The 14,852-nt window shown below is 37.4% G+C and overlaps 1 protein-coding gene across 1 annotated transcript in view; it reads left to right on the top strand.

Moving 5' to 3' along the window:
- LOC144439451 (heat shock protein 75 kDa, mitochondrial-like) overlaps positions 1-8,073 on the top strand; it is a 9,173-nt gene extending 1,100 nt beyond the window's left edge. Inside the window, exons 2-9 of the mRNA XM_078128737.1 lie at positions 329-398; positions 838-985; positions 2,614-2,741; positions 3,404-3,597; positions 4,025-4,110; positions 4,421-4,566; positions 5,980-6,052; positions 6,702-8,073. Of these exons, the coding sequence (XP_077984863.1) occupies positions 329-398; positions 838-985; positions 2,614-2,741; positions 3,404-3,597; positions 4,025-4,110; positions 4,421-4,566; positions 5,980-6,052; positions 6,702-6,803 (947 nt within the window). The 3' untranslated portion in view covers positions 6,804-8,073. The remainder of the gene's footprint in view (positions 1-328; positions 399-837; positions 986-2,613; positions 2,742-3,403; positions 3,598-4,024; positions 4,111-4,420; positions 4,567-5,979; positions 6,053-6,701) is intronic.
- Positions 8,074-14,852: the final 6,779 nt, after the last annotated feature.

Genomic DNA, 14,852 nt, shown 5'->3' with positions numbered 1-14,852 from the left:
CTGCATCTATTCTAGTGGAATTCTTATGTTAACGGAATAACTGATAAGATTTGTAAGAGGTTATATAATAGCTTTGTCTGTCTCTCTGTGCATGTGTCTGTCTGTCTGTCTGTCTGTGAACATAGTGTCTCAAAAACCACTGCTATACTGAAACTTGTTACTCATCTTTCTTATGTAATGAAACGAACTGTTAAGGATGGTAAACATCTCATGAATATTAAACCAACTTCTTGCACATAAATTTTCTAGGTGCATTGGATGTTGACAATTAATACCAGTATGATAAATCTTGAAAGGTTTATCAATTTCTTGTAAATTCTTATCTTAGGTATTGTGGACAGTGAAGATATTCCATTGAATCTTAGTAGAGAGTTACTTCAGAACAGTGCCCTCATTAGGTGAGTTTTTAAAACCATAGTTATTTGTAGAAATGTAAATATAAATTATCATTTTGAGACTTCAGACGTGTATTACAACGTACACTGACACCTTATGCACTTGTTCTACTACACAATTTGAACACATACACTTAACCCAAGACATTACATGAGGTTCATACACACTTTGAACACATACACTTAACCCAAGACATTACATTAGGGGTTCATACACATTTTGAACATAAACACTAACCCAAGACATTACATTAGGGGTTCATACATGAAATCTTGTATGAATGCTCCTGTCAATTAATGTCATCCACAAAAGGAAAAGAAGATTAAACAAAAATAATCATTACAATAGGCAAACAATAACAGACAAAAAACAAGTTGATCTTTGGAGCTGAAGACAAATTGATCCAGATACTTATTAACCAATCATGCCTCATTTTTAAAGGAAATTAAGGTCTGTGATCACATCTAGAATTGTACGGTTTCTACAAGACCAATCCAAGAAGGACCGTGGCAAGTATGATAAATTTATCACAGACTATGGCCTCTTCTTCAGAGAAGGCATAGTTACATCAGAAGAACAGTCAGAAAAGGTGAGATTGAAGCCTGATTGATTGGGTGCACTCTTTTACTGAATGACTGATTAGTCCCCGCCGGACGAAGTCCGGACGGGGACTTATGGATTGGGTTCCGTCTGTCCGTGCGTCCGTGTGTCCGTCCGTCCGCAGCCGTTTCTTGGAGATGCCTGGACCGATTTTTTTCAAACTTGGTGCAGGGGCAACATGCTATGGCATACATATGCACGTCAATTTGTTTTATGATACAATCATGCTATGGCATACATATGCACGTCAATTTGTTTTATGATACAATCCAATATGGCCACCTAGCAGCCATTTTGTTTGCGAATTTTCCCTGTCCAAAGCCATAACTCAGACATGCTTGAACAGATCTCATTCAAAGTTGGTATTAGGACAGTGTTCTATAACATACATGTGCATATTCATTGTTGTTGTGATGCGATCCAATATGGCTGCCTGGCAGCCATTTTGTTTGCGAATTTTCCATGTCCAAAGCCATAACTCAGACACTTGAACAGATCTCATTCAAAGTTGGTATTAGCTCAGTGTTCTATGACATACATGTGCATATCCATTTTCGTTGTGATACAATCTGATATGACTGCCTGCCATTTTGTTGGTGCAGTTTTCATGTCCAAAGCCATAACTCAGACATGCTTGAACTGAGTAGTGATATCAAAAACAACCATATGAGGCCAAACAACATTAACCAGGTTAGAAAATGACAACATAAACTGCCAGTTCCTTAAAACCCAATCATAGCAGGGACTATGTCATTTTCAATGCGAAAACTCCTGTCTGGTAATAGCTCGCGCAGTGGCCACATAGCAGCTCTGACTAGTACACATGCATGTCCTATATACCATGCAATTTTTGGGGGTTGTTTTTACCCAAAGATAAATTGTGGTGCAATGACTATGCATGCACGTTCTATATACTATGTGCATTCTCCACATGGAGGGTGCTGTCTACAATATCATCGTGAGACAGCCCAGGTAGCCAGTCACAAATGAATCTACCCTGCGTGAGCTTATGGGTTTTGCCTAGTTATGATATTACTTCCATTATCCATAGCGGTACTGAACAATGGCTGCATATTTTGACACTTGGAAGATTAGAATTTGTTGACAATTTTCACTCGGGTGATCACTTTCACTTTTGCATTTTAATAATTTTTATACTCATTTGAGACTTAAATCTGAAAACAAGTGACATTATTGTAATCTTTCATTTTGTGCCCAAACTAAACAATGTGGCTTGTTGAAAAAGTATCTGAGATTTTCAGTCTTCATGAAATGCTTACAAGCAAAGATCAAACATTTGATAATTTTCACATGTTCTTATAATAACACTTGAGGGGGAAAATTTATTACGAGTTCAAAGAAAAAATTACATATACAATTGTCAAGTTAGTTGTGAACTTTATCCCAGAGGAGTGAAAGTGTATTTTGATTTCCACTCATGAATATGTCTTTCTGAATCTTTGCAACATTCTGAGACAGTCAGTCTATGCCTTAATACCATTCTAAATGTATATCATTGCAGAATACTAAGACAGATTTATAAATAATACAGATATCGTCACTTTATAGTCACTGCTTTGTTTGACAACATGTTATGTAAATGATTGCAATCAACAGGAGGAGATAGCCAAGTTACTGAGGTTTGAATCATCAACTCAACCTGTTGGTCATAAAGTGGGTTTGTTAGATTATTGTAATAGAATGGAGGCAGGACAAAGACATATTTACTATCTGTGTGCACCAAGGTACAGTCTTTCTTTGAAGTGTATGTGTGTGTGTGTCTGTGTGTGTGTGTGCATGTGTGTGTATGCATGCGTGCATGCGTGTGTGTGTATGTGTGTATGTATGTATGTATGTATGTATGTATGTATGTATGTATGTATGCATGCATATATGTACATATGTATGTATGTATTTGTGTGTATGTATGTATGTATGTATGTATGTATGTATGTATGTATGATCGGGGTGAACAAATCCACTGATCCTGAGTCCGGGACTAGCCATTTTTTTGGGTGAACCACACAGATTTTACCTTGTCTGGTCCGTTGGACCAGTACCTTACTGTTAATAACTATGTTAAAAAGTCGTCTGAATATACAGACTTATTGATAAGGGCTGTATTACTTCTAACGTTTGCACCTGTGTGTAGATGTGTAGGCATGTCTGCAAACAGTATTTGTCAAGGATGATAAGTTGGTAATATCTACCTGTGTGCCACTGGTATGTTTTCCACCAAAATTATGGTACAAGGTATGGATATCTGTACATAAAAAAATTAACCAGTTTTCTCAATCTGTGACAATTGTTCCCACAACATAGCAAAGAAAGAAAGAATTGAGCATTTCACATGACACCACCTACAGTTAACCCTCAATTTTATAAATTTTGAATTATTTTGATACAGTCGACAGCTAGCTGAAAACTCACCATATTTTGAAGCGGCAAAGAAGAGGAATTTAGAAATTCTTTATTGCTATGACGATTACGATGAACTATCACTCCTACAGCTGAGAGAATTTGAGAAAAAAATTGTGACATCAGTTGAGAGTGAAATGATGGCTACATCTGATAAAGAAACAAGTACTGAAGCTGTTGAAGGTGAGAAGAGTAACACTCAAAATCTAATAATAGTTTGTTTTATCTTTCCTCTTGAGTCATTTTGAGCACCACAAAACCAATGACATAGACATATTGCTGTAGAATGACCACAAAGTAAATCCTGTATTTTCTATTTCAGCGTGTACAATTTGGTATGTGCATAATAATTAATCAAATTATCTGCTATGCTACTTGATGTTATAGTTGCATTTTGAACTGGATAAGTTGTGGCATGTATTACTAGAATTTTATAGTTATTCTTATTCAAAACAACCTCATGGATTGCATTGCTGGATCAATACACTAACCTCATGTCATGGTTATATGTACAGAAACAGATTAATTGAAATTGATATTTTATTGAAGTACAGCAACAAATGAATTGTAGAAGAAAGAATAGTAAAAGTCTTTGTTTGTGTGTTTTTAGGGGAAGGCAATCTGTCTGTCACAGAAACAGATTCACTAACTGAATACCTCAAGTCAGCACTTGGAAACAAAGTAACACAGATTAAGGTAGGAGTTGTAAACAGATTCACTAACCCAGTTTTACCCAATACCTCAAGTCCGTACTTACAATGTAACACAGATTAGATAAGTTAGTTCCAGTGTGAACAGTCTAAATCGTCCCAGAGTCAGACTAAGTTAGTTCCAGTGCAAGAGGGTGGTTAGAGTCTGAGCTAAGTTTTAATTACATAAAAGCATTTGCCAGCATCGTCGAAACAATGTGCAGATTCCAAGCCAACCACTCTAACCATTCAACCATCAGAACTCCACATACCACATCATTTAAATTATTCATATGACCTGTCATAATTCATTTCAGGTCAGTAAAAGATTAGATACACATCCTGCCATGGTAACCGTTCTGGAGATGGGGGCTGCTAGGCATTTTCTACGAAATGCCTTGAAAGGACGCAGTGAAGATGAAAAACTGCAAGTTTTACAGCCAACTCTGGAAATCAACACCAGGTATTATATTAACATAAAATTTACTTATGAAACCAACAAGGACTAAGCCATATTTGTTTCAACAATGTTACTCATCATCATATTAGCTAGTCTAGATGCTATCCATGGCTTCAAATCTCAAGATCTCTCTTTGCCCCATCTAGCTCAATGAGAAATCAACAGTTATTCATGAGTAAACCTCCAACTGTTAGAATGATGTAGACAATGTATAAGTAGTGTCCTGATCTGACAAATGTACCATATTTGGACGTTATGGAGCTATCACTAACTTACCATTGGGCAGAATGTTTTGATGATGTGAATGACTAGCTGTGAGGGTGGTTTCATTTGAATTTACCATTTCATCTCAGGACCTCATTCAGCTAGATGTGAGAAGAAATTACAAACCATGGATAGCCTCTAGACTACTTCTTAGCTATGTGATTTAGAATTGTAAACACGATAAAAATGTGAAGAATAAAGTTTGAAAACAGATGAATGACACCACATCTACCAGAATGCAAAAATCTAGTGTAAAAAAAATCATCATGAACAATGTTCGGATTTCATACAAATTCATTTATACAAATTTTCGAATTCCATGCAAATTTAGTTATACTAATTTTTGAATTCCATGCAAATTCAGTTATACTAATTTTCGAATTCCATGCAAATTCAGTTATGCTAATTTTTGAATTCCATGCAAATGTTAGCAATTTCAGGAGTTTTTAATGAGCTGTGTTTCCAAAGCACATCAGGGTAAAAAAAAAGAAAGAGACGAGGTAAAAAAAAAAAGAGGATTTGATTATTGCATCGTGAGTATCCTCCTAAACAAAGTAAAGAGAGATGCCAAGAACTTGTAATTCCTGAAAAGCCTTCTTGCTATCATGAAAATCATACTCCAAAACACTTCATTTTATTTCAAAATACACTGTATCAAACCAGTCACATATACATGTATTTCCCATGCCTTCTTTCCAACCGACATGTACAGAGTATGTTATTGTACTTGAGTGTTCTTTTGAAAACATTCTAAAATCACCATACATGTTGGGGAAAATATGTTTTATATTTTATCATATGGTAATGACAGTCATGAATGAAATAAACACTATTATAGTGCAGTACTATCATTTTATAAACCACAAGTGTATTTTATCATTGCAATATTTTGGAAATGTCCATGTTTGTGATAATAATGATAATAAATAAGCACTTATAGAGCACCTTATATCCAGAAAGTGCTCATAGGCGCGTAACAGGAAATATTAAAATGAGACAAATCAAGAAGAAAAAAATGATATGTCAGTCAGATGATTTGTGATACAAGTCAGAAATTATCTTTACTTTATATACCTCCCTAATAAACAAGTTTACCTTATACTTGGCTCTAGATAAATCTATTTCTAATTTTTGTAATTTTTATCTATTTAGTCATCCAATCATAAAGAAGTTGTATGAATTGAAAACCAGTGATCCACCCCTTGCAAGACTTGTTGCTGAACAGGTATTTGTGCTCATTTCACTCTCTCTCAGAAAAAAACCCCTCCGTGTTGAAACCTTCAAAATCAAAAGTTTTACACTAATACTTTCTCCTTATAGGGGACAGTTTATCATGTCATTTCCCTGCCTAGTGTTTCCTTAGACTGTTTACCCTCGGCACCATGTTGCATTTTGTCATGTGATAGATGTGTATGAGGATTCAATGTAATAGCACAAACTCTACAAAGGTTCTAAAACTAGGGTTTAAAAGTCTGTGTTTCAGTGAGAAATTAATTGGTTCAAAAAGTCTGTGCATCCATGCATCAATATGGTGAATTTGCTCTTGAAGTCATGGAATGCTAGCGGCATAACAGCGCCACCAGTGCTGATAATCAGGTCAGGACACTGGGACACAGCTGAGCCTGCTATGGCCTCAAAAATGTGAAAAGTTAAAGCTTAAAAAATATTTACGAAGTGATGTCAAAGTAGGAGCTGGGCCAAACCTCTACATTATGTTTCAAAATTTAAATGAAAATCATGATTCATATGTCTCTCCCCCCACCCCCACCCCCCCCCCTTCTGTGGGGGTACTTGTAGTACTAGAATACTTGGATTTGTCTACCCAGTAAAGGAGTGATATTAAAACAAAACTGTATAATTTTCATATTTTACAGGTCTATGATAACGCCATGATGGCTGCAGGTTTAATGGAAGACCCAAGGTCAATGTTAGGTCGTTTAAATGAACTCATGACGAGGTCACTCAGCAAAAACTGAAATGAAATGGACAACGTGAATTGTGCTACTGTAATGGGGTGTCAATATTGGTGACAAGTGACACAGTTAATATATGTGAATACTTTGTAGAGATTTGTCTGATGTCCTTTGTCACAAAAGATACTGTTTGTACAGATATTGTGTGGAGTGGAATAGAGGAGATAACTTATTATTGTTCCATTTCAATTTCACCTTATAGTATACATGTATTTGGCTGTAGGAATGATAAACAATGGTTACTGTTATTCCAGAATTCTTTTTTAGCCCCCAATGGGCACCACCAGAGGGGGCTATTACATTGGTTTCTCTCCGTGGGTCCATCATTCCATGTATGGATTCACCCTCATATCTCTGGTATGCATCATCTGAGTTCAACCAAACCTGGTATAAAGGTAGATGAGACATCGGCTTGTCACTTTGTTTTACGACCAAATCAAATATGGCTGAATGGTGGCCATATTTGTTGTATATGCATTCACCCTCATATCTCAGGCATGCACCAACTAATTTTCACCAAACTTGGTACAAAGGCTTAAATGATAAAAAAGATATATGCACGTCACTATGTGTTGCGACTGAATCAAATATGGCCGAATGGAAGATAATTCCTCCTGATCTGACATTGTTCACTTGCAATATTTACAATAATACCACATTTCACACTAAAAGTGACTGTGATCCATATCACATTGGTATCTATAGGTCTTCCTGACTCCATAGACTGAAATTGAGAGATGTGTATTGTTTGTGATAGAGGGACACGAGAATAACTGAAACCAAAATAATGATGATGATGATGGTGGTGGTGATAACAGAGGGACATGAGAATAACTGAAACCAAAAGAATAATGATGACTGTGTCTGAATTAGCTGTTTTGTTTTCTACAAGTATAGTCTGAGTAATGATTTTGTTTTTGCATTTCTGTACTTCGTAGTGTTTCTCAAGTAAATATATATTGTACCAAGACACACAGGTCTGTTGTATTTCAGATACAAAGCAATCATTTTTTGTAGCAAAACTGACAAATACTATATTTCCAAGTCATAGATATTCTTGGTTACCCAGCCTCACTGTAGGATATTCTTGGTTACCCAGACTCACTGCAGGTTGCTCACTTATTCTGATTTGTCCCCAGCAGAGACTGGAGAAGTGATTGGGAACAATAAGTAATCTAACTTTGATAGTGACTGTCTCAAAACTCTGATAATTTCTCTTTGGATGAAAATGATTCCTAATTTTGTTTTTCACCAACACAATATTACCATATTTCACAGAAATCATGCAATGAAATTCTTGAAAATAGTCAATATTAGAAGATTTAACCGAAAATTGTCAATAATAAAAGATTTACTGAAATTCTCTTTGTCAGAGTAGCCATTGTGTGATTTCACTCGGGTATTATAGTCTTGCTGCCAGACTTAATGTCCCCACACCGGATCACTTTCCACTCCAGGAATGCCCCCTCACCTCATCACTTTCCACTCCAGGAATGCCCCCTCACTTGATCACTTTCCACTAAAGAAATGTCCCCACACCGGATCACTTTCCACTCCAGGAATGCCGCCTCACCTCATCACTTTCCACTCCAGGAATGCCCCCTCACTTGATCACTTTCCACTCCAAGAATGCCCCTCATTTGATCACTTTCCACTCCAGGCATGCCCCCTCACGATCACTTTCCACTGCAGGTATGCCCCCTCACCTGATCACTTTCCACTGCAGGAATGCCCCCTCACTTGATCACTTTCCACTAGAGGAATGCCCCCTCACTTGATCACTTTCCACTAAAGAAATGTCCCCTCACCTCATCACTTTCCACTAAAGAAATGCCCCCTCACCTCATCACTTTCCACTGCAGGTATGCCCCCTCACCTGATCACTTTCCACTGCAGGAATGCCCCCTCACCTGATCACTTTCCACTCCAGGAATGCCCCCTCACTTGATCACTTTCCACTAAAGAAATGTCCCCTCACCTGATCACTTTCCACTAGAGGAATGACCCATCACCTGATCACTTTCCACTCCAGGAATGCCCCCTCACTTGATCACTTTCCACTAAAGAAATGTCCCCTCACCTGATCACTTTCCACTAGAGGAATGACCCATCACCTGATCACTTTCCACTCCAGGCATGCCCCCTCACGATCACTTTCCACTGCAGGAATGCCCCTCACTTGATCACTTTCCACTCCAGGAATGCCCCTCACTTAATCACTGTCCGCTCCAGGAATGCCCCCTCACTTAATCACTTTCCACTCCAGGAATGCCCCCTCCCAGGATCACTTTCCACTCCAGGAATGCCCCCTCCCAGGATCACTTTCCACTCCAGGAATGCCCCATCACTTGATCACTTTCCACTCCAGGAATGCCCCATCACCTGATCACTTTCCACTAGAGGAATGCCCCCTCACTTGATTACTTTCCACTAGAGGAATGCCCCATCACTTGATCACTTTCCACAAAAGAAATGTCCCCTCACCTGATCACTTTCCACTCCAGGAATGCCCCATCACCTGATCACTTTCCACTCCAGGAATGCCCCATCACCTGATCACTTTCCACTAAAGAAATGTCCCCTCACCTGATCACTTTCCACTAAAGAAATGTCCCCTCACCTGATCACTTTCCACTAGAGGAATGCCCCATCACCTGATCACTTTCCACTAAAGAAATGCCCCCTCACTTGATCACTTTCCACTAAAGAAATGTCCCCTCACCTGATCACTTTCCACTCCAGGAATGCCGCCTCACCTGATCACTTTCCACTAGAGGAATGCCCCATCACCTGATCACTTTCCACTCCAGGCATGCCCCCTCACTTGATCACTTTCCACTAAAGAAATGTCCCCTCACCTGATCACTTTCCACTAGAGGAATGACCCATGACTTGATCACTTTCCACTGCAGGAATGCCCCCTCACTTGATCACTTTCCACTCCAGGCATGCCCCCTCACTTGATCACTTTCCACTAAAGAAATGTCCCCTCACCTGATCACTTTCCACTCCAGGCATGCCCCCTCACCTGATCACTTTCCACTAAAGAAATGTCCCCTCACTTGATCACTTTCCACTAGAGGAATGCCCCCTCACCTGATCACTTTCCACTAGAGGAATGCCCCCTCACCTGATCACTTTCCACTGCAGGAATGCCCCATCACCTGATCACTTTCCACTAAAGAAATGCCCCCTCACTTGATCACTTTCCACTAAAGAAATGTCCCCTCACCTGATCACTTTCCACTAGAGGAATGCCCCATGACTTGATCACTTTCCACTGCAGGAATGCCCCCTCACTTGATCACTTTCCACTCCAGGAATGCCCCATCACTTGATCACTTTCCACTAAAGAAATGCCCCCTCACTTGATCACTTTCCACTAGAGGAATGCCCCCTCACTTGATCACTTTCCACTAGAGGAATTCCCCATGACCTGATCATTTGAACCTTTATTGAATGACAGTGTATACTGTAGCACCTGTGTATTCATCAGAAACGGTGAGATAATATGCATGTATGACTTTGTTTTGCATGTGTTAAAGTGGTCATATGGATGAGAATTGAGTATTTATTTTGGATTTTTAATTTATAAAACAATTTTATCATGGCTTCCTACTTGAAAAATTTACATGAAAAAATATATGCCAAGTCCTTGTTTGTAACTCAATAAATTGCAAATACAATAACAAACTTTTTACACATTTTTTAGCTTTTTGCAATGTATTGAGTTACAAACACAGACTTGGTCAGTTTTTGATAAATACCCAATCCTCATCCATATGACCACTTTAATATCAATTACTTTGAAAGATAGCATGAATTATAGCAGTCATGTTTGTCCTTTTTCTGTAACTAGGTAAATATCGCTGAGAAATACAGAAAGAAACTTAGTGTGTGCGGGGGTGTGTGACTTTGTGTGTACTGTAGATATTGGTGTCTGTAATTGCTGGTGTATAAGCATTTGCATAAAATATGACAACACATTTGTATTTTAACAATGGAATATAAATAGGACATGGAAATGACTAATATAGTCTTTTCTATTGTTCTGATTAAATATAGAGACAGTTGTATACACTGCTGTCATACTGTCTATGATGTCACAATAACAGCTGTATACACTGCTGTCATACTGTCTATGATGTCACAATAACAGCTGTATACACTGCTGTCATACTGTCTGTGATGTCACAATAACAGCTGTATACACTGCTGTCTATGATATCATATAATTAGTATGCTATGGGAGTATATAGTCCAACAGATCACAAGGATTGGTTTTTGCAGTCGGTGCAATTTTGATATGATTAAAGATAGCTGTATATGCATGGAGGAATTACCCACTTGATATTGATAAATGTACACTGTGTGGACTGCAGTTCACCAACAAATTAATTCCTACAGCCACCTCTCACCCAAGGGTCCTGTTCATTCTATACATATTCTATATACCAATTTTTTTCAACTGCTCTGTCAACAACTGTCTTTCAGACCCAATTTTATTCTTATCTAACATGTGATGTTTAAAGTCATATATATATATATAGATATATTATATAATTTCTTCCTTGGCCATGTCTGTGCAAAGTTGGTAAGTGAGGGTATATCCTGTACAGACTATGGAGTTATTTATCCCAATATAAGTACAGCCACAGAGTGTCTTCCTTGTCTGTGATATTGCCCAACATGCTGTACACCAGTATGTACATGCCTACATTATGCTACTGTATGCTGTGAATAGTCTCTGCTATCTTAATAAATTTAGAATATGAACAGTGAATGTACGTGCTGATATCTTGAGTATGGATATACCAACTTTTTAGCACAACTGAACTGATAAGGTTCAGTAGTCCTGAGTATGGATATACGAACTTTTTTTGTACAACTGTGTCAGTCAATGCACTGTCTTTCAAACAAAATTTTATTCTAACCCATCATGAGACTTTAAGTCATATATCAATGATCACAGAATAGACAGACATGCTACTGGTTCTTTTCCAACAAAATGTTTTGTAGCATATGTTAATTGTGGAGTTTAATCCACCTGATGCTTATAATGCAACTTTAAGTAGAATAGCTGGTTTCATCAACTGAAAAAAATTATTAAAGCTCTCCTAATCAAAGAATGGGCCCACGTAATCTGGCTCCACTGATGAGAAAACAGTTGTTTGGCAAAACTGTCCTAATCAAAGGAATGGGCCCATGTAATCTGGCTCCACTGATGAGAAAACAGTTGTTTGGCAAAGCTCTCCTAATCAAAGGAATGGGCCTATGTAATCTGGCTCCACTGATGAGAAAACAGTTGTTTGGCAAAACTCTCCTAATCAAAGGAATGGGCCCATGTAATCTGGCTCCACTGATGAGAAAACAGTTGTTTGGCAAAGCTCTCCTAATCAAAGGAATGGGCCTATGTAATCTGGCTCCACTGATGAGAAAACAGTTGTTTGGCAAAACTCTCCTAATCAAAGGAATGGGCCCATGTAATCTGGCTCCACTGATGAGAAAACAGTTGTTTGGCAAAGCTCTCCTAATCAAAGGAATGGGCCTATGTAATCTGGCTCCACTGATGAGAAAACAGTTGTTTGGCAAAACTCCTAATCAAAGCAATGGGCCTATGTAATCTGGCTCCACTAATGAGAAAACAGTTGTTTGGCAAAGCTCTCCTAATCAAAGGAATGGGCCTATGTAATCTGGCTCCACTGATGAGAAAACAGTTGTTTGGCAAAACTGTCCTAATCAAAGCAATGGGCCCATGTAATCTGGCTCCACTGATGAGAAAACAGTTGTTTGGCAAAACTGTCCTAATCAAAGCAATGGGCCTATGTAATCTGGCTCCACTAATGAGAAAACAGTTGTTTGGCAAAGCTCTCCTAATCAAAGCAATGGGCCTATGTAATCTGGCTCCACTAATGAGAAAACAGTTGTTTGGCAAAGCTCTCCTAATCAAAGGAATGGGCCTATGTAATCTGGCTCCACTGATGAGACAGCAGTAGTACATGCAAGGGCCTTGGATTGAATCATGGACCATGTTCATGAATCATAATCATAATAAATCTGTATCACTCTAATAATTATAATAGTAGAACATGTAGTCTCTTCAAAAAATAGAATTAAGATTTGAATAATGTAACTTCACTATTACTTCTATATACCACTTGTCTTCAACTATGTCATTTTCTTGAAGAAGCTCAATTTCCAAGACTCCTCATGTAACGTTACATAAATTCACATCAACTAGTGTCATCTTCCATGAGTATTTTGTAGTACTGTTTGTTGATCTAAAGGCTAACATATTATTTGTTCTGGCATAAAGTTTACTTGTCAGTCAGTAGGAATGGTTTATATGTAAAGTAGTATGCATGAAGAAATTTCTGGATTGCATAAATCAATCTGATTCACAGCTACACATCAAAATAAATTGTAAATCAGCAAAATTGGACTTTGCAAAACAGGTGTCATGTGTACATTAGAACAATTAGTTTTTACTTTTATGTGAGTATGCCAGTATAACCATGTACTAGATAAACAATTACACAATCACAATTCTTGTAGCAAGTTTTATACTTTGCTAATAATAAATGATAAGTGTATACCTGCAATGCACCTAAATGTGTGTCAAATATGATCAGATCATGCAACAATTTCAAATAATGGTTAAGAAAATATTACTGTTTAGGTGAAATGTTAGCAGTACTAGAGACATGAATGTATCTACTCCAGTAACCCCTGTACACTTGATATAAATATAAATAACTGATTGCGGATAATGAAAATTATAAATAACTACTTGGGGCTTATTACCTATGCTAATCACTCTGTATATAGGTATGCCAAGCAGATACCAGCATTTCAGATATAATTTTAAAAGCACTGATGACTGAATGAATGATATAGTAGTGCTTCCTAACCTAGTACCTGTGTCTTTTGATGTCATACCTACACATCACCATACAAAGGCTAATAACCTGAGAGGTAGGTTCTGTTTCTATGTTTATCAGTAAGACTAACAAAAGGTCAGTCATGCGTGATTAGTCAGGAAACCTGTGTTGCTCAGTAAGACTTCTTTTTATAGAGTTAATGACTGGTTACAACTGAAATTACAGAAATTTGAGATTTAAAATAACTGCATAAATCTGTACAGGGTGAAGTGTCGCAATTTAGAGTGGCAATCTTGTCATTTGAAATTCCATTGATTAGGGGTAGCCATTTTTAAAAGTATCATTCTTCTAGGGCAAGCTGTCACTGAAATATAAATATTAGCTGGGATTATATTTTTCTTACGTTTGTAGATTTTTGTTTTGGTACTGAAAAAAAAATTGTGACAATCAGTTTACCCAGAAATTCAACACAGCTTACATACATTTGATGAATTGGAGAAAATAAACTCTAACAAAATGGGCATTCAGAGATAGAGTCAGAGATAGAAAATTATGTACTGGATGGTTTACAATGAATTCTACCCTTGTTAAATACTTATGTCAAATGTCTTTACACACTGGCAAAATATGAGGAATTACATCAACAGACTCCTTCTGTAACTGATAGCATTATAATTCAGTCAGAATGGATGAAATCATTTCAAATAATACTTTCAATGCCACATACATATATGGTCTCTCCTGTAACATTCTCTGCAAGGATGTTAAATCAAATATTAAATGAGGAAACCTTGAAATGTAGCATGTTTTGTACTTTCCATATGACACAGCAAATCTGTACATAATTCCCTATTTATATTTTTGTTGTGTGATTAGCCTTTCATTTTCAAACACATGAGACAGACTAAAATATGTAGACTAACCATACAAGAACATTCAGTCATCAAATTATAAATTATGGCATGAACAACAATTCCTCCCTGATAATGAATTGAAACACCTTGCATAAGGTTAAATGTCTACCATACATCAAGCAAAAACATTTCAAGGTCAAAGTTCATACTCGGCTGAAAGGCTCCTTTATACAGCTATGTAATGGCCTTGTGCACATAATCAGTATCCTTCTCTCAAACTCATTCAAAAAGACACAAAACTACACAATAAGCATATC

Source organism: Glandiceps talaboti, chromosome 8 (assembly GCF_964340395.1).
Source record: "Glandiceps talaboti chromosome 8, keGlaTala1.1, whole genome shotgun sequence".
NCBI lineage: Eukaryota > Metazoa > Hemichordata > Enteropneusta > Spengelidae > Glandiceps > Glandiceps talaboti.
This window is presented reverse-complemented; position numbering and strand designations above follow the sequence as displayed.